Raw genomic sequence first — 26,006 nt, forward strand, 5'->3', positions numbered from 1 at the left:
TCTTAGATTTTTTTTGAAAACACAAAACTCTAAAATTATGCTTTGAAATTAGGTTGACGAGGAGTGGATTGCAAATTTAAATTCTTAGTTCAGTTAATGTTATTGATGAGCCCTAGAAGCTATACGTATCTCAGCAAGTAAACATTTGGAGACCTACGCATAACGGTTTAATTTTGCTCCAAGGGAACTTTCAGTTTTTTGGCAATATTTCGTAATAATGTTTCTTTAGAATTGGCCTTAAACATCGTTTTAAACTGGGTGCGTCTGAGTGACTATCTCATTGTTAGAGCCCTGATTGTGTGTCTAATGCAAAACAGAACTTCAGTGGTGGCATCATCATTGTATCAATTGATACATCCAACAAATAATAATAAAAATACATTTCCGAGATCACATAACAATTAGTTGTATTTCATTTTTTACATAAAATAGTCAAATAACTGCACAGATACAATACAGTTTACTATACATAGTTTAAACGACAAAGTGGCGAAGTATTTTATTGTAAGACAAGTCGCTTCTGAGCACTTATACAAAAGTCGGATTACGCAGGCAGGCAGCTTACCTAATTCGCTGCACAACAGACAGAGAGAAATTTATAATTGGACGATTTCTTTATGTCAATTAAGTTTATACAGTAACTACGATTATTATTATTTCATTTAATCAATTATTAATCACCTACCTACCTAAAGTTAAAATTACCTATACGTCCTACAAGCTGTATTGGTACAATAAAAATACATTTTCCTTTCGTAAAAAAGTCGGACAATACTGTTGCATTGTTAAAAAGCTAATTTCCAAAAGTATATACATAAACATGGCTTAAAATGTCTCAGAGAAGGACTTTTGAATTTAGTGGCCCGAGCTTACATACATTTTGGTTCAGTTGTAGTTAGAAAAACGATCTACGATTATTCCTAAATCAAAATGATACAAAAATAATTCCTTTATTTAAGGAGCATTTGCCTTAATTCTCCATAATTCCATGCGCTTAAGGAAAAAGCTACGGCCTTGGTTATTACCGAAATTCACGCTACTAGCCATTACGAAAAAACAGCACGCTAATCATTTCACACGCAATACTATAGTTCAGCGCGTGAACAGGATAAAGCCATAATTTAATAATTATTTCGATAGCTAAACCTGATTTTGCTTTAATTCCACAGGTCAGGTCAATTAATAAAATACGCCCACAACAACAAATGATTCTTAATCACTCTCAGCCTCGACGTTTTCCTACCATTTCTAATACTCTTCAAGCATACTGATCAACTTTACACACGTAAGTATAGTTCGTCTTGATAATGTCATACACAAACATGCAGTAATCTAAATTTATGGGCCTATTTATTAAGTTTATTATCACACCTACACGCTGGACTGACCCATTTAAAATCCATATTTAAAGTTTCTTTAAGATAGATTTTGAATCTTACAGCTCATGCAAACAGTGCCTTCATATTTACAATAATAAATAGACCCATTATCACATTTGACCCTTAATTATCTTAATATTATTTATAGGCGACTTTTCGGTAAATGTATCAAGCACAAAGTTATTTTTTCTTTGGTGAATATCCGTATTTCGTATATATAATTAATTATATTATAATATGATTCCAGGTATTTTTATTCAAAAATTTGCAGAGAAACATTGAGGATCGACATTCTAAATAATTCTTCACAACAAACTCAAAATAACCCTGCCAAAACTTCTTGGTAATTACGCGTTAAAGTCGGCTATAACGGTTTGTGTTTGACATCAGTTCGAATTCAGCAAAAATGCCACTCTCTCATATGACTTACAAAACGGACTCAATTTGCTTAATTTCCTTCTCATTCGGGCTGGATGAGGTTTCTACTATTTTAGGCAGTGGTCTCTTCCCTCCCATAGTGATTGGCTCGTCCTCTTCCTCGTCTTCATCTAAAAAGATGGGGTTTCCAAGAATGTTTCTGATATTGTCCAGGAAGCTTTTTCACATGCACTATTTACATCAGGTTGGGTGACAGTGAAAGTAAATGAAAATTAAACGGTATGCACCCTAATAATGTAATGCTGTATCTACATATGTTGGGGTATTAAGCAGACCAGACACTAGAAGGCTGAAACGGTGAGACCGGGAATTATCTCAGTGAGCATGCCCGGATTGGGTTTTCCTCAAAAAACGTTTTAAAAGTGTTGCACAATATCCAGGTACAGAGTTGAACGATTTTAAATTTTTTTTTATAATAAATTAAATAAAGGGGAATGCTTTGATCTGAGGACACCTATAGTGGCCTAATAATGCAAAAGAAATGTCAGAGTTTTGAAGGGCTATAACATAAACAGTCTTGAATTTAACGGAAGAAAACTGAATGCTATACTGTAATTTTGAGATACCTTATATAGCCAAAAATGTTTCATCCTTAGCATCTAAAAAACTACTAACACTCTGAACTAAACCCTTTTTTTTCTAGCTGTAATCGTTTTTCCTCTATCCTCCAACCACACAACATTGGGCATTCAGGTATTTGGACCAATTGTTACTAAAACTAAAAATACGATCTGGAAGGTTTGCTCCTATACTTTTAGTTTGTAAATTGTCCGAGCACAGTTAGCTTTTCGAGTCTGCAAAGTGTCGATATTGACCAGTTTGATTTTCTTGGGTACGTGGACCATTCTGCGGATCTTATTTATCATTAATCTGAGTAAGAAAAAATAATAGGAAAATATAAATTGACGTGATACTGTGTGGTATATAAATTGTGTTTTAAGGCAACTGAGGTCCAATCTTTCGGAAGCAGCCTGTATACTTATATGCCATCAATGTGCCACGGATATATTTAGTGCATAAATCCGAGTTCGCTATGTGAGCTTTTTTCGATTACCAGAATTCTATCCCTGATCAAAATCAAAATTGTAGATTAACGAGTTGAACATAGCCACGGCTGTGAAAAACGAGTAGGAATATTTTAGTATAGATTTAACCATTAATTACTTAATATAAATGTTTATTAATTTTGCGAACAATTATATCACAAAAAATAGTATTTACTCAGTTAAAAATAATAATAAGGAAGCAAAAGGAATCTACACAACCAACGATATTTTACAAATTTGTACTAAAATAAACAATGAATCCAAAAACACGAAATAAACAAGTAAACATACGAAATGTACGAAGTGAAACAGGATGAACATGCAAATCAATCAAAAAAACATCTTCTCACCTATTGGAGTGAGCGCATCGCCCTCGGCCTGAGTTTGCTCTTCCTGGCCTTCAAACCTTTTCATGTAAGGCGCGAGAAAGCTGGTTATGGCGGACACGGCAAACAGGCTGCCAGCCACGTAAAACGGAATATTATATGAATTAGTTGCATCTAAAATAGCTCCTGCTAACGGGGAGCCGACTATGGCCGCCGCTCCACGAAATAGAATCAGCAGGCCGAAGGCATTGGTGAGCTTGTCGAGCCCCAAGAGGTCCACAAGGATTATAGAGGTAAGAGAAATATAGCCAGCTGGAAGTAGTCTATTATCAGTATGTTGATTCTACAGGATGTTCTTAACTATGCAGGGTTGGCAACTGTGGTGCAATGCCTTCGTTGAACCACGAAGTCGTAGGAATTTAACAAATCATCATAAAAAAATATATAAATGCTGTTTTCTTTTCATGTATACAGAGTGAGGTATTAAAGTGTAGAAATGTTAAATAGTGGACAAAGTGGTTATTTCATGTCAACTATTACTGTCGCGTTATCTATGCTACTGATTCTATCATTATTGAAATTTATGGACAAAGTGAAGTTGATCAAGACACATTGCCCTAATATATTTAAAAAAATACTTACACACTGCAATACCAAAGGCTATAGCCATAACAACATAAGAGGCATACGAGTGGCACAGTGGCGTCGCAGCGACAGCAATTGTTGAAATCACCAAGCAAATGTTGTTTACCATGAGGGCGTTCACTTGCGGAAAATCGGCGAAATAACCACATGCGACACGGCCCACTGTATTCGTTATGCCGATGATTGAAATCAGCAATGATGCGTAAGTGTCATTAACACCCTGAAATATCCGTAAAGTATATATTCGGCTAGGACTTCGTTCGTTTTATTGTGTGAAAATCTTATTATTCAAAAACCTCAAAATCAAAAACGTTTGAACCTCCTCTCCTCCCCGCGAAAAATAGGATTGACTAGGGTTTCTGGTTATGTCACGATTTGCGCGGTACTAAAGGTCATAAATGGTTTCATGGATTTGCATCCTGAACGACTACGGTTATTGTAACGAGGATCATTAAAAAAGAACCTCGCCATATTCAGTAAATTGTGGACGGAGGACGTTGATTAAGACATTTTTTTTATCATTAAAGAGCTGAGTGACAACTGCTAACAAATAAATTTATCCATTGTTCCATATTAATGCTTCATCCAGGTTCTCGATATGTCAGTCTTGTTGAGAATGGAATCGTTCCCCCAAAGAGCGACGCTTTGTTCACGAAGTCTAGTTGTCTACTTTCCATGAATGGAACAATGATATATTAGTGGCTGTTCCAAATTCCGTAGAGGAAGGATTTTTGGAGCCATTTGCGCCGACTTTAAAATGACACTTAAAATGCCTCAAATTGACAGTTGCACATATAAAAGTGTCAATTTAAGCCTGGCTTGAACTTAAACTCCGTTTTTGAACTTATAATGATTATGCGAGTTATAGGACAAAAACATAAAAAAATGAAATATTATATATTTTTTAATCTGGGAAAAACGGTTCACCTCCGTCGCATATTACATACAGTGTTACATATTAATAATGTCAGACTTATGATGAATAAGGGATTAATCGAAATACGCATTATGCAGGAAAAATTATAATACAACAACGTAAAATGTGTTAAATAATACGTTACAATACTTCATTTATCTCCATTTTGCTTGCATAAATCTGCATTATTTTCTTTTTCACATTAGCTAGCTCGGCAATCTTCTCCGCCCTAATAATGCAAATTGAAAACGTGTGCGGTTTGTTAATTCAGATATATGGAAAAATTTATGGTCCCAGATTCGATTACTTTGAAGTCAGTTACTAAATATACAGGAGAATTTAAAGATTGTTGAAATTTTATTTGTTTTTTTTCTATTAAAAAGCAGCTCCGGTACGAAAACTATAGCCCAAACTAAATTCCTAAAACCTTAATGACAAAGTTCTAATAGTGTGGCAATCTATAAACCGTCACAAAGACAAGAAGAATGTTCACAAAAGTGTTGCGAATCGCTCGATTTCGCATCGTCTTTTAATAACCATTAAAGTGAAACTAATCCTTTGATACTTACATTACTTTTGGCACAGTCTGCGAGGTATACAAACGGTACATACAAGCCGGCCATACCAAAGAGATTAGACACAGCTATAAACATGAACACTGGATTCTTCAGTAGGCTCATGTCCATCATTTGTGACAATGCCGATTTGAAACTTTCGGGTAAGGCTAGGCAAGGACAAATGTCGGCAGCTAAATAAAAACACATTTCAATCAGCTTAGGTGAAATTTTATAATACAATTGTAAATAGAAATATAAATAAAAATATTGTAAATAAACAATAATTGTGTTATAATGCAAGAAATAATTGTTAGTTGATAGTTACGCAACGAGCAATTACATCGTATATCTTGCGTCTTCTATATTCGATAAAATAAAAGAACTGTTTCTGTGCCTTTCTAGATATATAATGAAAATCAACTATAAGAGGAAAATACAATCCAACTTACGAGAGCCATCTTCTTCTAACTGCTTCATCTTGGGAATACTCATAATACTTTGTCGGTAGTTAGTTAGGGACTTTTGGGATTGGTGAAACTCTGGTAAGTTCGTAATGGAGCCGGAATAAAAAATGTCTTTTCGAGACATCGGCCTCACCATGTTCCCTTTTTTACTCGCCAGAGACAGTTTTGATGTCGTAAAGCCTAAGCTTTCTACATCTACCTAAAATGAGAGAAATTTTAACTGTGTGGAATTTCTTCAATAACAATAGCACGTGTACAGCTACAAAATCCAATCAGTACTATTGAAAAAAGTTCATTTAAAAATTAACATACTGAAATTAGAAAAACGGTTAGGAAAGAGAAATGAACCGAATTTAAATTTTTTTAAAATCGACTTCCTACGTGTAATGCTCATTCAATCTGAGTTCGAATGATCCTGTTCGCTTGCTGGCAATTACAAAGGGCTTCAGACGAATTCAGATGAATGTCTATAGGCATTGTTACAGACTTTAATTAAAACATCAAAGCAAATCACAGAAGTTTTATATTAGAAAAGAAATGTGTCACATCTCCATTATGTGAATAATAAGTGTTACGGCCATTTTGCATAAACGCTAACAAATCTTCAACAATTTTTATTACCCTTACTTACCTCACTATTATTATTTCGACTAAGAAACGACCCTGTAGACGTATTTCTGAGTCTGCGCATATCAGCATTGGACCCAATTTTCCCCCTCGAAGCTGACTTAATCGGGTCCAGGGTTGGTTTGAATCTCTCCCCGACGGATGTTTTCCTTATCCTATCGAAAGTCGGTACCGAACCGTTTTTAGGTAAACCTAACTCGAAAAATAAAGACTTTGCTTCGAACTAATTCAAAACATTTCATACTTTACCTGGCATTTGTGAGGAGAAAGCGGGCTGACTAGCGTTTCTTGGCAGTTTCGGGTCTTTGCCACTCTCTGCGGTGTTGGTTTGATTCTTGAGCTCCAGAAGACGAGGATGTTTGATTTCGGTTTGACTCTCGCCAGGGCTGGGGCTGCCAGAGCTACCACTTTGGTCGGTGATTTTCACCTCGGCGATGGTCGGAAGGGTTGGAACTGTTGGAATTGGTGTTATGGGGGTGCCCGGGGCCAACTGGTCCAAATTGAGACTTGAATGAACACCTAGTGAGGTTATTAAAGTATAAGTGATCATATGTTTCACCCTGAAAATGTTAATTAAACGTGGAAATGAGTTATTACGTAAACATGTAGGGTGCAATGCTAATTGCAGTTTCGATGGAAGCTCTAAAAATGAGTTTTCTATATATTCCAAAGCGAGACACTGAAATACCAAAAGTATTTTCAATCACTCTCCCTCCTTGACTGAGCTGATAATTTAATATTTATTTTCTTATACGCAACTGGGTGCTACGTGGATAACGCTGCATTGGGGCATTTAGTAACTGGAAATATCTCATGACCAACTAATACATAGGAAACTTATGTAATATTAGACGATAGATAATTATGTGCCGTTATCCAACTTATATATAAACATTTTTTTTCTCTTATTTATACAAAAAGTGAAAAAGTGTAATTGGGCAATAAACTAATGATAATTTTGTACAGGTACAGACTTCTATATTGAAATTCAGGATTACATTTTCGAATGTTTCGTAAAATTGCAGGATTTTGATTTTGCACTTGATGAGTGACAATTTTGAGACATTTTCAAAAAGTATATATTATATCTAAAATAACCGCACAGCTAAACCATACAAGAAACTATTACACGAGGTTGAATTTCTTGACAAATGGCAAACGAAAATCGTTTTTATAGTCAGCTTGTATTTGTGGAACACATCCCTCAAACTAAAAATATCATGATATGTATTTAGAATATTTATTCATTTTAAATAATTTTATTTTTAATATATTTTAATTTGAACTAAATTCGAAGTTTATTGCAAATTAAAATGGCTTCGCAATCTAAAGTTAATTCTTTCCACACTAAGGAATTAATATATATATAAAATAGTGAACAAACTCTGAGTTTTTAATGAGGAGTTCTCATAATTGGGAAAAGTGCATCGACATGAAAATTTTCTATTTCTCATCAGAGCCAACGCTTCCGGTAAGAGATGCGACATAACTCTCTAAAGCTTAATCTGGTGCCCATGGGTACCGGTGCTTCGAAACTGTTTAGCCTACATATGGACACAAAATAATTACATATTTGGTTTAAAGTGTAGGAAAGCACGTCATTAGTTTGATTCATTCTCATAGACGCTTAATTGGTTTATTTGTTCTATTTGAAAAAATAAAAAGATTATTTACGAGTACACAAACACCTAAAATACGCTCAGGAACTTTTGATTTTGATTGCCGAAATCTTGAAAAGTTGAATAATCTCGCACGCCAACAGCAAAACCATACCGAAAAATGTAAAAAATATTCAAACAAAAGAGTAAGAAGATAAACTGTAAAGGACGTTGAATGTTTAAAATAACATAAATCTAAATATCATCGACGAGTCGAAAGTCGATTATATCACATTACTTGTTAAACCTCCTTATTGACAAAACGTAACAATTTAAGTGGGGTTTAAAGTTTAAAAACCACCAGGCGAAAATTTGGATAATGAGCTTTGTTATCCACAAACAGGAAAACCGCTTAATAACAATAAAAATAATCCTCTTTGCAACAGCTAGCAGCGTGTCATAAAGTAACCATACATTGTTATCTAATTTACAATGGCAATAAACTTATAAATCTGTTTTCTATTTGCCTGAGCACCTCTTACACATGGAAGTTTTTATTACTATTATAATTAGCACGACGACTCCCCACGTTCATTCATTATATGAAGGATTGATGAGAACCAAACAAACCTGGATCTATATTTAACGGCTGCTTCATCCTCTTCTCCATGGTTCCGTCAGGCAGTTGAACCATAAAATAAGAACCTCCGATGCTACCCCTTTCCATCTGGATCCGGCGTTCCTCGGCCATTCTCTGTAACAACGGCTTCTCTCCCGACTCCTTCGGATAAGTCAGCGGCCGCATCAACGCCCCAAATAAGACGCAATTTAAAATAAATCCTGCTAAAATTAAATTTGCACCCCTCCAACCGTACGATTGTAAAAGCATATCGGCAAGGGGAGCAAATGCAAAGGTACCAACCCCCGAACCGCACACCGCGATGCCCGTAGCGAGGGACCGTTTGGTTTCGAAGTAGTACCCCACGCACACTACGGCTGGCAAGTAGATTAAACCGAAACCAATTCCACCTATAAAACCGTATATTAACATTAAGGAGTTCACTGTTGAACAGAACACTGACAACACGAAGGCGGACGTGGAAATTATGGCACCACTTATGCACACTGCGCGACAACCATATTTGTTCGTGAGGGCACTGACTAGAGGACCGGCACTAAGATACATCCCTGAGAGAAGAGAGCCAACCCATGCCGTTTTTCCCTGAAACAAAGAGAAATAAAATTGATATGAACTCAGTCCACGGTTATTTATGTTACAAGACCTGAAAATAGAGTTTTGCTGGGCAGGCTAAGTATGTTCAGAGCGAGCTGTAGGCGAGGCGTGGAAAATTGGTGAGCGCTGCGAATACATTCTCTGTCGCGTTACGCTCAAGTAGGGACTTTAGCCGATACTTCACACACATCTTTTATAAAGGGCGTTCCATCGAAAACTTTCCACCTCAGTTATTTTGGATAAATGCCAAAAATATCGTAACACGTCAAGACACCACCAATCTGTTTTCAAGGAGGGACACATGGTAACGCGGATTTCAAGTTTATTGAAATGGTTCCCTTGTGTAGGGGCGCATTCAGCTTTGGAATTTCAAATGGGACCACGGGTATTGTGACCCCTCATTTTGAAACTAGTAAAATTCTCTTAAACGTAATAACTAATTTTTTTACTTTCGACCACTGGTTCTGAAAAAAATCACATCCAAAGTATGCAGAAGGTCCGATGAAATATAAAAAAAAAATTTTAAGGATTCAAATAAACAACATTTTTTCATTGTCACGACAATAATTTTTACTTCGACAAAGGAATCCACGCAAAATATCATTTAAGATGTTATTTGCATTTCGCTCAGCAGCTTAAAAATGATTTGGCACTTGTTCCTTCATTCGAGATGGGCCCGAAATTTTTAAGTGAATTATGCATTACCGCTGTATTTCTGAAAATGATTTGTTTGACAGCAGAAAAGGTTTAACTAAATTCGCAAACTATCAGAAGTTTCAGGTATCTCTGGGACGAGTATCTGGCGTACTTTGAAAGCTTACGAGTACAATCCCTATAAGATTAAATTAGTCCATAAACTTAACGAGGACGATCCCGATCGTCGCCAGTTTTGTGAAATGTTGACTGATAGACTTGTGGAGAATCCCAATTTATCTTACTCGATTTGCTTTTCGGCCTAATGTACCTTTTTCGTAAATGGATTGGTTTATCGCCATAACCGTCGACACTGGAGTGCTTTCAAACCGAAGCTTTTCAGAGAGGAACACGCTCAATACCCTCAAAAGCTGAATGTTAGGGCTGGAAGTCTCTGCGGCAAAGTTATATGACAATTTTTTCTTCAGATAAATCTCCATAGAGCATTATACTTGAATCTTCTGGAAACTCACATCTACAGCATGATTGTGAAGACCATCGAAAATCATGAAAACATTTTTGAAAATGAATTGTGGTTTCAACAGAATGGGGCGCCTCAGCATCTTACAGCAGTAGTACGCCCATTTCTGTGTGAAAAGTTCCTCAACCACTGGCTAGATTGTTGAGGATCCATTGAATGGCCACTTAAGTCACCTGATTTCACACGACTCGATTCTTTTGTGGGGCCACTTAAAACAAAAAATGTATCTAACCCCACTGGGTTTTACTATGGAATTTTTCCAGATCGCTGGAAGAATCCGGTGGGAAGAAGGTGGAAGAATTAAGGAGATAGATGTTTTAAGAGTGTCGCCTAATCACCCCTGAAATTCTTGGAAATATTCGACTAAATATAGAGCAGCGTTTGTTGCACTGTATGGAGGAGCAGGAAAATCATTTTGAACATTTAATTGCTTTATTTTATCTAATTATTGAGATAGGCACTTCGAGCGTTATTTTTCTCATAAGTGGTGGTCAAAAGTAACAAAAATTGAGTATTGTATTAAAGATTATATTACCTTTAAAATGAGGGGTCACTCGACTCAAGGTCCCATTTGAAATTCCAAAACTGATTGCTCCTACAGAGGGGATTGTTTCAAATAAATTCAAATTCGAAATCCAAGCCACCATGTGCCCCTCCCGAAAACAAGATCGACATGTCTCAGCGTTCTACGATATTTTTGCAGTTATCCAAATGACTGAGGTGGCATGTTTTCGATGGAACGCCCTGTACTTGGTTTAACAAAACAATCGAGTAAAGATATTTTGTACAATAACAAAAAAGGCGCAGGCATTCCTCAACATTTCTCTCAAAGACCGAAAAACAGGAATCGAGAAAACAGGTAGTGAAAAATTGTATTACTTATCCTTTAGAGGAATTTCTCAGACTTGAGCGACAAAATGCAGAAAATGGTACATTCTCGCGCGAAGCTGCAGCTGAACAACAACGCAAATCGCAAAAAAAATTTTCACGCACGTAGCTGAGAATCAGGGTGTAGGACTGTGAGACCATCTATGTCGCCCAAGAAAGGGCCAACGTTCGATTGAAATTAACAGCGAATCTATCATTTCGACTATGTTGTCTAACTAAACAGGAACATCAAAATAAAAGACCCAGAACGAAGTCATAACAATAACTATTAAAGCATATTATGACCTAGCAACCATGTCCTAGTATCATTGAAAATGTGGTAACCATCAGCAAAGCTGAGTCAGTGCGAGAAGCAAATAATAATATGTCGACCGAGAATTTCAGGCAAACAATAAATAAGCACATTTGCAATTTACTAGCCATATTTTATTAATCAGGCTTCAAAGTTCAAAGTTATTCTAAGAAAAATCAAAACACTGCATTGGCTCAATTTCCTGCATAAGACTAAAATACTTCATAATTTTATTGAAATTTTAGAGAGGAGCCAAATATAGCCTGATTACGTTTTCATTTCGATCGTATATTCGAAACTATAAGTAGGTGATTTGCTGCTAACTAAACGGTATGAAAACAAAGTTGATGTGTGAGATCACAATCATATAGCAGCTTTAGAAGAAGGAATCGCTGAAGAGAAGAACGATGACGTCATTCTAAATTGTTGAATCTAAAAACCAGAACATTTTCTGAGAATGATGTCAAAATGGGTCGACCAACACAGTCCAACACCACAGGGCGTTTTGAGGTCGTTCCCCAGGAGAGCTCAACTCAATCAAAATTCTACAAACTAATATTCGCTGCAACTATGTACTTAGCAGCCACAAGCCCTCGCTGATAAAATTATACATATCCTTTTTGGATCTGTTTTGAGAAAGAACATGGCATTCAGTCATATTACAATATCACACTTTCTTTTACCTTTGACTCGCCGTAATAATCAACCATGGGTTGAAGGAAGACACCAAAGGTGTAGGCAATACCATCGACTATCATGTTACACATGAACGAAGCAAATACCACCACCCACCCGTAGCCCCCATCGGGGGGTGGTGGGAGGTCGTGATAGTCGCAGTAGGAGAGCTCGTCATCATCCCCTTCCTGTTGGTCTGCGGTGAGGCCTGCTGTTTCCTCACAGGCAACTTCACTGTCAGTCTGTAAAAAAAAGATAGCACTACTCAGCACAAAGGAAAAGAAAAACAGAAATTGTTTGGTTTGGTGTGTTTACAAATTTAAGATTACATTCTTGGCAAACTGCCTTGCTGTTGCGACTACGTAACAGGATGTTGGATGCACTTTAAATTTTTACGTAGCTAAATGAAACGTGATGTATATATTGCTTGTATTTCCTCACATTGCAGTCGTCGATTTTGCATGTGCCTAATTATCATAATTGATCTTAATTAAAATGAAGATCATTAAAAAAACGTGATGTGGGTGTTAAAATATCAGAGTCATGTCTTGGATCAAATCTCCAGTTCTTGGCCATTCGTCGGACTTGTCATGGTAAATAACAAATGGCTTAATCCACGTGTTACGTTTACGATTCACGGTCTACGGAGAGATTTTTTAATGATTCCCTATTAAAATGTACTCGTTACTTTAATGATATGTGATGTAAGAAAATTTCAAATTGATAAATCAGTCAATTAGTTAGAAATACCATATAATTAGATGGAAAACCTCATAACTGAATACAGAAGGTTTGGAATATAAAGAAATACCTCAGGTGATATTAGTGGGTTGCAGTAACTTTATCAATAGACATTGTGGACTTGCAAAAACGCGATTACATTGTTAACCAAAAAACACCCGGACTAATACTGCTAATAACAAATAAGCTTTCCAAAAATGACCGGACTAAATTGTTGATGCGTACAGTCGACGTCAGAGGCGCACTGCCAATAACCGAACTAAGCACGAGTATAAAAGCCTCCCGGGACGCAGAGTGTTCACAGTAAGATTGCGGGCCCAGCCGAAGAAGTATGGAGCTTCAGAAGTTTCATCAAATTATTAGAGAAACAGCTGTCTGCAATATTGCAGATTAGTTCAGATTCTGTACAGCGATTGCTATTCGTCAAATGATGGCAAGTGACTTAAATGTAGGTGATATACTTAGAGCTCTGTTTTCATGCTGAGAGCTTGGAATTCTACAAAGAATAACAGTAACATTATGAAAGTGTGACTAATGTTGAGAAGCGACAGCATATATCGAAAATTGCCCTTGTTGTGCTCGTAGAATATGTTGGAAAGAAAAAGGCTATCAGTCGAAAACCGCAATTGATAACAGGTTAAGTTTATCATGAAAAAGTTAACGGTACAATCCTTCCGTGTTAAGCTGCTAGTTCATTGGTGTGGTAGCCTTTCCTAATTGAGTTAAACGCCCGAAATGAAGGTAATGCCGTTCAAAAACGTAGGTAAATGAATATAAATCGAAAACCAAACTTCGACCCACACGATATACACATAAACAAAGTAGCACTCATCGAGTATTGCTTTCAAAAGAATTTCGAAATATTCATAATTTCCATACCACTAACGTAGTAAACACGAAATAACGATCAAGATAATCGCAATTTACAATCAGATGTATCGCCAATAATTGTTGAATATCGGACTTAGGCAAACTTGAAGAATAGTTTGAAACCCTTATAACATTAGAAATTAAACCAACAAGCAAATTAAATCATTTTAATAATGAAATTTTCCACTGGACCGCAATATTAAATTGCCGTAAGCCATCTTTGCGTAAGTGTGAATGTTTAGTTAATATTGGTCAACGGTCGTTGATTTGAACGTGGATATTTAATATACTTCGTTAACGAGAGAAAATTCAAGGATCGGTTACAATATCGCCAATTTTTTTTGTTATAGTTTCAATTTAATTCATTATCATCACCATCGAGTTTAATTTACAATGGTACCTTTGAAAATGTCTGTAAAAGTGAATTTTTGAGGTCAAATGGTAAATTTATCTATAGTTGCTACGTTAACATTTCCAAAGGCTACATGCGATGCGTTTAACATTAGGCAAACGTCGATAAGAAATTAGCTAAGGCATTGTTATGGTTTGTACTAGAAGTGTCTCTGGAATTTTGTTTTCGCATGCAAAATTAAATAATGCTTGACTGTGATTTACATTAGGAATCTTTTGAATATTAAATCCATAAACACTGTGGACAAGAATGCCTTGGCTGTTGTAATTTGATTTCCGACAATCAGTTTCTCTCCAGGCGCCTGTAATGGTTGAAGTTAGTTCAGGTTAGTGCCTGTTGCAGTTTTTCGCTTGCGTACCTGTAGCTGTGCGAGTCAAATGCAATACACCCCTGGCGTATGTTCGTATTTCGCATTCACGTGCTCATTGTTAGTGAATTTTCAGTTTGAATTTTTGTTCACTGGTACTGACCGATACACCCACTATGCCCATAGTAGGGAACCAAAGTCCCGCACAAATTCGTTAAAAATTGAAGGAAGCATTTTTCATGAAAATGTTGCTACACCTCAAATATTGTTTCTAGTTGTGCATTTTTTGAAGTAACAGACACGTATACAGGGTTACCTATGTAGTAGATAAATTTACTTTTTCATTTTTTTCTTATGGAACCCCATGTATGTTGCAACGTTTTTGAATGCCACGAGAAATTTATTTTTTGTTTTTTGCCCGAAAATTGTTTAATTTAGACATGGATATGAAATACCATACATTGAGATTTTTTCATGGCACTCAAAAACGTCACAATATACATGGTGACCCATGAGAAAAAAATGAAAAAGTAACTCTATCTACTACACGGGTAACCGTGTAGACATGTCTATTACTTCAAAAAATGCACAACCAGAAAAAATATTTGTTGTGTTGCACCATTTTCATGAAAAATGTTTTCTTCTCAATGTGTGGTATTTCATATCCATGTCTAAATTCAACAGTTTTCGGGAAAAAATACAAAAAATAAAAGTAACGATAGAACTGTTAATACTTAAAAAATATCAACATAAATTACTTACTGTAATGTAATATATTAAATGCTCGAACTGTGCCCCGTTGACTTCCCGACAGTGGACGATCCGCAAAGCAAATTTCTGAAGAACGTTTCTTATTATTTGATGAAGTATTTGTTGAGCTTATTTACATACATCCTACGTTTCAGATAACCCCATAAAAAAGTTCATAGCGGCGAGGTCAGGCAATCTGGCAGGACACTCTAATTACCATATTGCGCAAATATTTCAATAACTGTTAAATTTAAACATAGGTATGTTACATGAAATAAGTTCGGAATTTCTCAAAAAAAATCAAAAATATCACAGCATAGAGTTCCGTAAGAAAAAAATCAAAACGTACATTTATCTACTACATGTGTACGTGAGTAACCACGTACATGTGTTCATTACGTCAAAAAATTCACAAATAAAACCTATATTTGACGTAATCTAGCATTTTCATAAAAAATATTTCCTTCAATTTTTAACGAATTTGTAGGGAAGTTTTGATCCTCTATGGACGTACACACTCTGATTTTGTCTTTACAAAAGTTTTTGAAATTGAATAAAAATTCAGAGATTTCTCTTAATCGAAAGTCTTTAAGCTTAACTTTATAGCCTAATTTAGAATTAGTAGGTGTTTCGTACCTATTCCTTAGTTCCTCCCACCTTTTTCTGTCATCACGTCGCGAAATATTTTTGTTAATTTGGTGCTAATATCAGTTAATTTATTCGAAGAAACTAAATTATTCCACAGAGAATTCTAAAACGCTCTATGGAGAAAATAAGTACAAAGTATTATTAGATAAATACAATTTGAAATCACTCCAAATTTATTTTAGCACTCGTCCGGTTGGACATAACTGTTGTAGGTCAGTTAATTTCCGTAGGTGTTTCCACATGGCTTAAATTTATTTTATTGCCATCTGCAATCTCCACTAAATGGTCCATTTCTCCTGTTTATTGCTGGTCTCCTATTTGCTACTCGAAATCTAAAATCACGAACTACATGCCAAAGCGGGACATTTAAACTCGTTTAAACCGCAACGAAATCAAAGTCTACACCACGTAATCACTTAAAACAATTCACTCTTGAATAATAAATAATCGACCTTGTCCTACAATATAAATTCTATCACATTCTTGTTAATAGGAGTACGTAATTATTGTTGTTAAACCAGCAGCTGTTTGTCACATTAAAATTACCCTCAAGAGTTGATCGACTCACTGTAAGCGTGTGTAATAAATTGAACATTCTGTTGCATTATCTCGTTACAAAGAGATTAAGGGTTAATGGTTTTTACATAAGGAACTTCGAAATCAAATAAAACAATACTGTGTACATATATGTGTGTTTGCTTTTAATATCTAACGTGCCTCATTGTTTCGTGCAGTAATAGTAGAAAACTTTTGATAATGTTCACAAGTGAAGAAAAAACTTACACATATAAAATCTGATTGTGCCAGTCTTAAGCAGAATTGAGCCCCTTTTTGTCAAATGAGTCTTCTTAATTTTCCTCCTTGTTTCTTTTACTGCTTTGTTTTTTTTTGCGCATCAAACTAATCTCAAACCAGTATCACATTTTAACGGCATCTAAAAGATCTTTTGCTGTTAAAGCTTCTGTAATGGCTGACTTAAGATCAAAGATGTGGATACTTCTCATTAACGAAGATTTTCCAGACCTAAGAAGCTTTAACTTTCCCACAGACAAGGTCTTAAATAAATGCAATTTTTGTATTTTTGTGTGTGTTTAAAACTTTCCATCCCTTTTTCAGTAAATTGCCTGAAAATGATCTATAACGGAAAATCAGCAATTACCGAGAAGTGCTTTGTAACGAACCTGCATTCTGTTATGTTATGATATTACGCACAGCATCCAGCTAATTCGCGCTGATGTCTTCGCATATCCAAATCAACCTAATCAAATGTTACCTCTAAAGTTTACCAAAAGGAAGACTTCGATAATTTTAGGATAATGCTGTACGAAAAGCATTGTGTAGGACTCAAAAGAGAGACATATTTCTCGCTTTAATCGCATAAACTTGCATCTTGCTTGTAACATACATCTTATTATTCCCGTAATGTAATGTGCTATTACAGGCTCGCTGTGGCTTATTTTTGTAAACTGACTTCAAAAACGTTGTTAAAAATGAAAGGTTAAAATTTATCAAGTACCGTAAAACGCTACCTATACGATAGAAGGTAAGGCGGTCGGTCAACGTTGAGAGGTAATTCTGAATATACTTAACTCATGGATTTCAGTCTATTTCTAATTTGAAGCGCTGAGCGATAAAAATTTCCAGTCACTGTGATCTTGGCAATAATAGAAGATATAACGTTTCTACATATTTTGATAGCTGTTCTAAGGCATCTAACCTGAACTAATCACCACAAACTCACCAAGCTATAACACAGTAAGTTTCCATGTTAAAGATCATAGGTATTACTACGGGATTATTATAGCATGGTCCAAAGGAGCCCCTATTTCTGCAATTTCTTTATTAACCACTTTAATGACATACTTTCCCACACTAGTTGCGCGCTCTTTATGAGCCATTCTATACGAAAAGTATAGTTAAAAGTTATAGTTATGTGCACTTCAAATAATGGTTTGCGAACCAATGAGATGTGGCCTGAGATGATAAAAATGGATTCAATCGGAAAAGAACTATCCCTTTAACAGTGTCTTAACATTAGCACTCAATATACAAGAAACATAATATGTTGATCGTTTAGTAACTTTTGTTTAGTGCTATAGGAACTTTGAGGGCAGTTACTGCCAGATTCTCTGGATTAACGTGAAAATTCAAAGAAAGTCAATATTCATCCAATTTTCCTAACTATCAAAATGGGAACTCTCTGCTAACACATGTAACAGAATTTGACCTAAGAGGACTAAAGTAAATCAAACTAAATTTGAGCTTACCTTCAAGTGAACCATTTTGCTAATAGGAGTTTTAAAAGTGTGAATGACAAAAATTTTTATTTATTAAAACGTGACCGACATAATGATTACCGACGAGTCCTTAACCAGCCTCGGAACTAAACGTTTCTCTCTAACTGAACCTTTATCTACAGTCTGATAAATCGGGCTCACTTAAGATCATTATACCGACTATAGATTAGGAGCTAATTTGCCGATATACATGATGAGTATGTATAAAGACGATAAGGATTATTATCGTTTCACAAGGCAACATATTTAGCTATAAATTATCCTGTAACCCGTTGCATAAATCACAATAGGGACGTGTGAATACAGTCTTAGACAGGCTCTAAAAAGGTATATGAAATAAAGAAGAACAATGTAAATTTTAAGGCTCATTAGCGCATAAACACAAAACCTTTAGCGAGAAATTTAATGAGAGTTTATACAAGATGTTAAACTGACTATAATACAGAGAAAGAAAAAAGTTATAAAAATATAAATTTAGAGAGAACTGCTTTCGACATCTTTTCAGTCAACACCCCCACAGGGGCAATCTGAGTGGGTAAGTTAAAAACTGAGATCTATTCCCAAGTTACAGAAGAAAAAACTGAAACATCTTGTAAGACGAAAACAAACAGGTTTTTTTATGTGGCATGTTTGGTCCACCGTCCTATTTCTTTAACGCTGGTTCGCTATACTGACTTGTGCGGTAATGTTTCTTGGAACACTGTCTATACACATTTATAAAACGTAAATGCCAATATAAGATCTACCACTTTAATATTTAAGATATTTTCGCAAATCTGTCCTGTATATCGATTATAAGCCATCTTATCTCGGACACCCTATACAAGACTGTTTAGAATCCAAATTTCAGCCAATTCGCTATCGTCAGAAACATTCAGAAGTATGTACCAAAGAGTCTCGACCGGTGTAACTCGCAGATTTTTCTGTCGTATCTCTCGCTTTCCTTTATTGTTGTCGTCTTTGCTGATGGATGCTACTTTTATTAAATGACAATGATTTCGTGCCTACAGGCAAAATTTATCATATATTAAACACGAGTTCATGTTATGTTATAAAAATCGAGAAGCGTCCAATTAGAGTTCTCAGGTCGAGTCTACTGCTAAAAATTGACGAAAAGTTAAGACGAATGTTGAACTTTCTGTTGTCACTTATATTTTTTGGGCCATTTGTAACATACTCGAAACACCATAAACGATAACTTCATGTGACTGTAATCGTTATTAAAACTAACAAGATATGGAACTTGATTTATCATTACCAACAATTGCTATTGATAGCATCAAATTAACCACCCCTTTTTACCTCCTTCAATAAGCGGTTTCCTAATTAATTTATAATTTATTACAAATGCAAAGCGGTAAATATGGAACAATTTATCATGCTTTTACTGAAATTAATTGTTAGCGAAACTGTGTACCACCAACAAGTTTTGCTTTATTGTTATGACATCTATAGGTATTTTTACCTAGTTTGAATTTCTCAGAAGCATGTGCTAGAACATGTGATGGTGTGGAACAAACATCCATCAACTTGTTTGCAACGCTCTGTGTAGGTAAAATTTATTACATTTGCGACTAATGTAATCACTAAATAAATTGGATTTTTGCTTTGGATGCTTGTTATTTCAGAGGGAATATATAAATCGGAGGAGAGTACGGGTTTTCAAACCAATAGGACAACATCGATTTCGTAATTACTAGGCTTAAGGGCCGGCAAATGAAAGGTCTGGCCAACGTACCTAGAGGATTGGGGCTCTTAATCGTTAATGTACGTGCCACATTAAAAACTAATTAAAAAGTTTGAAGAGAACATTCAATAAGCACTGTCATAAGATGTCTCCTTGTGTATCGCTCTTGACACGTTACTTAAAACACTGATTATTTAATCAAGGTTATTGTCTATTCAGTTTAATTTTATTGCATTATGTCGTTACCGATATGGATGTCCATAAAGCGAGTTTGCGTTTCCACAAAGTACGTTAAAGGTTAATAAATACGAATCGTTGCGTAATTACAGCTGCAACATTCACCATTATCCTTCTATTCAATATTTAATTATTTCCAATAAAATTTCCTAACAGTCCAGATGACTGTCACCGACACATAGAGGACATGGAAATGTCGGTTTTAGAATTAAAGCGACCACTCCTAGCTTAATAAACTGGGGCATATATAGTAGAATAAGTACGTAAATATATCATGTGGAGCAGTTAATTCACTTGACAAATGCAAATTAACTATTGTGCGGACTTCGTTTCTGATGATCTCCAGGAAATGAGTCACAGCCAAAAAAAAAAAATCAAAACCAAAACAAGGACTGAACATTACAAAAAAAAGAGTTCAAAGGTCGATGTGCGAGGTTTGTTATGTATGGATGGTTATATTTACTGTCTGCCATGCTTTGTTCTAGATTCTTATTAACAAAGCGAATACCAAAACAAAGTGAGCTAAGTGTAGATATGCACAGAAAGGCTTTGATGTACTGAGATTTCCTTTGTGATTCATAACAAAAACAACGATACAGCGATTAATGTGAAACATCAGGTTTGGAGAAAACGCAGTCCAAAGATTTGATTTAATTTCAACAAACACAAAATAAACAATCACTCAATAACCAACAGATCAATTCCACTATCCATAACAGCGTCGATAATGATAGAGAATAATGATAGGATATGATAGATGGAAACATGCAAATTTCTGATGAAATTGTGGGATATCAAATTTGGACACACTTTCCTACAGATATTTGTATCGCTTTTCAGTAAACACTATCGGGAAAAAATGTTTCATTAAATGGAAATTACATCAAAAAAATTTTGTTGCAAAACTTTGGCACACAAAGAAACACTGAAAAAAGGGACAACCGAACTCCTTAGTAGTACTACTTAGTAGTGGTAAATTGTTACCTAAAAATTGCTTATTGGTCGTGGTTGTCCTGTAAATTATCCGACCACCTCAAAATTTTTGGACATGTTGTAATACTTTGCCCTGATACAGTGTATTACTAAGACATCACAAGTAAGTAATGACAGGTAGACAACTGAGCTTCCTGCCAAGTTCTGAAAATTTCGGGCTTCCATATTCGAAAATTTTGCATTTTTTAGTTATTTGAAATTTCTACCCAATTCTTCAATCGGTTGGGGAAAATACTGATTAAATTTGACAAATCCTTCGAAAGTTATAGAAAGAAGATGTGGGTCATTAACTGATGATAAAATTCCGTTTCCAGCTGGTTTTGAAGATGTCGAATTCCCCCATAGACAAATCGATGGAAAATTTCGCGATTCAATCCGTGAATCTAGGACATCTGAGTAATTTGTGTTATCTTTTTTGGAACACCCTCTGTTTTATACGAGAACCCTGGTTCACCTTAACATGACCTACTGATACAAACTACTGTGAAGAAATACTAAATCTCGGAATCAACATACGTATATGTACATATGGCCACCTACGTAATATTACAGGCTTGATATTATTATTTAAATATACAACATACCAACTTTTATACACGCATACATATCTGCTGCTTATCTATGACTTCAGCAGCTCAGCAAATGTGCGATCATGCAAATAACACTTAATAGGTACACTAATTTTGTCAATTCCAGTGCTAATAAAGCTTGTTGGACTTAATGGATGTGCCTCACCAACAACTTGTATGCGAGTCAAAGCTAATGTACGATTTGCTTAGTTGATTATATGCCTTCAGCCTGATTACAAATTTTGAAATATTCTCATTTTTTAGATCTGTCTTTGGTGTTCAGTTGTTATCAAGTATTATCGTCTTATTTGGTTATAGAAGACAGATGTTGATAGTTGGCCATCTTATACAATACCCGTTTTGTGAAAAACCAACACATAATTTATTTCGGAAAAACCGTTAAATATCCTTTTTTTGAAACATTCTGATATTAGGGAAAAAAATCCTACGAACGTTCACTATTTTCTCCATCTATAATTATCTTTATCACGAAATTTAACTAGAAGTTTAACCGAAACAAATAAGACATCATTAATATCGGAGCATAATTAAGACTGTGCATATTCATCTATTAAATAGAGTTTAATTTTTGATAGAGTTAACGAATACCGAATTATGCAAAACAATATTGTATCCGGGAAATCCAAAAACTCCAACATCAAGAATCCATTAACAAGATTCCTTACAATCCTTTTTACTTAACAACAGAAAAATTCAGATTTGACCATTTTTTAAACATTCATCATGAATTTGACAAGAGCAAGTAAGTTCATGTTCATCTTCTATTGGTTGTATATTCTAGTTTATGAACTTGTTACAATAAGAGTTAAATATTTGTATTTTTGTAAACCTATTAACAGACAAAATGAGTATGAAACACTGTTGGAAAACGAAATTCGTGTGTGCCTACTAGGAACATGTAATGTTCAAAGAACAAGTAAATATTATAAATTAATATTTCTTCCCTAAAACATTTGGGTCTAAAACGGAGTTATTCCAGAATATGTTCAATTGGTCCATGATGTTCCATCGATGCCTCCTTAATCACTCTCCGATGATGGGAGAAAGAATATCTATAATTTTGAGTCGTCGTTTTTAAAATTTGAATGCGTTTTTAAAAGGTCGAACCGAGAAGCAAACCAAAAACGATTCAAAAAAATTAACGACGTGTAAGTTCTAAAACCATATTTTACATGTAGAATGTGCAAGCAATTCATTAAATAAACAAAATATAGTACCTACAGTCGGTGCAGAAAGTATTCGTACAGAACGCAAAATTATAAAAACGATCGATTTTATGCTATAAAGGACATCTTTACAAGACAAAAAGAAACATATAGAGGTTCATTTATATTATTCACAAATATTTTTAAAAGAAAAAGTAAGTTTAATAATTTTATTATTTAAATAAATATAGGAAACTACAAAATAATCACGAATTCAGACGCAATAAGTATTCGTACACATGTCAAAAACAAAATTTAAAGTAACAAATACGACTCTAATAACAGTTTTAGTATTTTGTAGGATAACCTCTTGACTTTATAATTGCCTCTAACCTTCTGGGCATAGAATTAACTAAATTTCTTGTAAAATTTTCCGGAATTTTGTTCCACTCTTCTAAAAGTGCAACTTTTAATCCCTCCCTTGATTGGATTGGGTGGTTTCTAATTTTTTTTTCCAAGTAACTCCAAAAATGTTCGATGGAATTAATATCTGGCGACTGAGGAGGAGTTTTCAAATATTTTGGGGTGTTATAAAGGATCCAGAGCCTGGTATTTATAACAGTGTGCTTAGGATCATTGTCTTGGCTAAAGATATAGTTATCCTTAATTCCCATTTTTGTTGCACTTTGTAGAAGGTGGGTTTTTAAAATGTGAATATATACCATTTGGTTCATAATACCATCAATAAAATGAAGTGATCCTACTCCTGAAGCGTTCATACAGCCCCAAACCAAAACAGATCCTCCACCATACTTCACTGTCGGTTGTAAATTTTCTTTATTAAACGCAGTTCCTTTTTTTCTTCATACCTTAAAATGCCGTTTGTTGCCAAAAACTTCAAATTTACTTTCATCAGTAAATATGACTCGATTTCAGTAAGATAGTGGGGTGGTAAGATGTCTTCTAGCGAATTCTAATCGCTTCTTACTATTGATCTCATTAATAAAATATTTTTTACGAGCAACTCTGCCTTGATAGCCTTGTTTTTTCAAACAATTCCTCACAGTACTAGCAGAAACAAGTGTATTGTTGTATGTCTTTAGTTCTGTAGCAATTTTTTCCGCACTTATTCGAGGATTCTCTTTAACTTTCCTCGCAATAATGCGTCTTAGATGTTCAGTTAATTTTTTTGGACGTCCAACACGAGGTTTATTCTTGGAAGTTTTGCGCTCACAATATTTGTGTATAATCGTTTGTATAGTAGATCTTGGCCTATTTACTATTCTACCAATTTCCGCTAAAGATTTGCATTCATTATGTAATTTTAACAATCAACTGTCGCACTTCTTCCGATGTTTCATTACTTTTACGTCCCATGATCCTAAGAAGCTTTCAAAATGTTATGTACCATTGTAAAAAAAATTATTTTATTACCTTTAATATTCAACTTTTTCAATTTTACTAAATTTAAAATGTGTATGTGTTAAGTCACGGTGAAGATGCAACTACATGCTATGTACGAATACTTTATGCGAGTCTATTCCGGTCGATTTTTTGTTCTTGGTGTAATTTTCTTAGAAATACTCTTGTTTATGTTTTTTTTTTTCTTGATGTCGTAATATAATAATGTGAAACAATGTGTATGATCAATTTGGCAAAGTAAATTAACATTAAAATCATTGAAATTTATCTATTTATAAAATATTATCTGTTGTACGAATACTTTCTGCACCGACTGTACTTGCTCCGAATATTAAATTAAAGACAGTGATAGTATCTACTACAGTTTTTTATTGCAATCCAATGAGTAAAATCTTTAAAACCTTGGAACTTCGTTCGATAGAAATTCCCTGTTCTTGAATGGGACGACTTCCAAAAATACACAGGGACAGCGCTGAAAGGTCAACAGTATCTCTCTTTCTTTGTTTACAGCCGCTTGGCTTATTTTAGGTTTAGGAATATCAGAAATTACAATAAAGTACAACCTTCAGATATTACACTGTATGAGTAATGCAGAATTTGAATCCCCATTTAAGACCAAAATTAGCAATATGCTGCTAATTTTAACGTTGCGCTAGTGTCTGTAGCGACTAAGAATCTGACCGGAAATATCCAGGTTTTTATTGAAAGTTTCTACAAAAAATACAGTGGTGTCACGCACTTAAAGTCGATAGTCCAGTTAACCTTACTAGAAGGTTATTTCCCACAAAAACGATTAAACAAAGAGTGAGCAGGGGCCTATCGCCCAACCCTAGGTTTTCATAGAAGTTATCCTCCTTATAATGCTAATAATATGTGCCCAGGTCTCCTAACTTTAAGCCAAATGTTTCAATTTGCTGGTGTCTGTTAATTAAATAATTTCCATGGAAGTAAAGAATTTGACTTGCTCCAATCTTGTAGTTTCCATAGAAATGATCTTGCTGACCGAATGACCACAAGTTTGAAAACCCTGGGTGGACAATAGATCATAGCGCTGGCAGCTTCAATTGGATAACATTTTAATGCCTTCAATTTGCAATTATTCTCCGAGTAAAGTTACCTGGACTTGGATTTTTCACCACTTAAAACATTATCTTCACGAACTTTACCCCCAACGATGGTACTTAAAACAATTAATCAAGTACGTTCGATAAACTAAATTGCGATATCAAATACTCTATCACTAATAGTGGCCAAACATTGATAACGCACCCTACTGGTCTGGCTGATCTTCCTGGATCTCGGCTGTCTAATATCGGACAAATTTCCTGTGGACATAGTTGGAAATTATGCGTTAAGAGTTTCTCCACAATCCCTACTCTTTTCCACTGTAGAATTCGCAAATTTAAGAGAAAAAATACTGACACCGATTCATGTTAACAGCGTCTCCAACGAGAAATTCGCGAAGCACGCCCATTTTCCATAGCGATATCGAAACCACACGTGGTGAACGGTACCGCCGATATTTTCAACTGGCTGCCGCACTGGCGCAGTCCACGCTGCGTCGGACCATCAAAGTTAAGTCGACTTTTCATGTCAAATATATAAATTCAGTATATAGGCAGGAGTGACGTCAGATTGGATCGGAACG

The 26,006-nt window shown here is 35.2% G+C and overlaps 1 protein-coding gene across 3 annotated transcripts in view; it reads right to left on the bottom strand.

Moving 5' to 3' along the window:
* Positions 1 to 381: 381 nt before the first annotated feature.
* LOC136339217 (monocarboxylate transporter 14) overlaps positions 382 to 26,006 on the bottom strand; it is a 28,374-nt gene continuing 2,749 nt past the window's right edge. The window contains exons 1-10 of one of the 3 annotated variants that reach the window (XM_066282277.1): positions 25,628 to 25,914; positions 12,268 to 12,501; positions 8,627 to 9,218; positions 6,648 to 6,917; positions 6,403 to 6,590; positions 5,757 to 5,970; positions 5,320 to 5,498; positions 3,832 to 4,054; positions 3,214 to 3,501; positions 382 to 1,927 (exon numbers count right to left, since the gene is read on the bottom strand). In XM_066282277.1, the coding sequence (XP_066138374.1) occupies positions 1,806 to 1,927; positions 3,214 to 3,501; positions 3,832 to 4,054; positions 5,320 to 5,498; positions 5,757 to 5,970; positions 6,403 to 6,590; positions 6,648 to 6,917; positions 8,627 to 9,218; positions 12,268 to 12,501; positions 25,628 to 25,693 (2,376 nt within the window). In that variant the 5' untranslated portion in view covers positions 25,694 to 25,914 and the 3' untranslated portion in view covers positions 382 to 1,805. Of the gene's footprint in view, positions 1,928 to 3,213; positions 3,502 to 3,831; positions 4,055 to 5,319; positions 5,499 to 5,756; positions 5,971 to 6,402; positions 6,591 to 6,647; positions 6,918 to 8,626; positions 9,219 to 12,267; positions 12,502 to 18,254; positions 18,403 to 25,627; positions 25,915 to 26,006 lie in introns of those variants that run through there. The other 2 variants (XM_066282278.1, XM_066282276.1) reach the window with 2 other exon arrangements.

Source organism: Euwallacea fornicatus, chromosome 5 (assembly GCF_040115645.1).
Source record: "Euwallacea fornicatus isolate EFF26 chromosome 5, ASM4011564v1, whole genome shotgun sequence".
Lineage (NCBI taxonomy): Eukaryota > Metazoa > Arthropoda > Insecta > Coleoptera > Curculionidae > Euwallacea > Euwallacea fornicatus.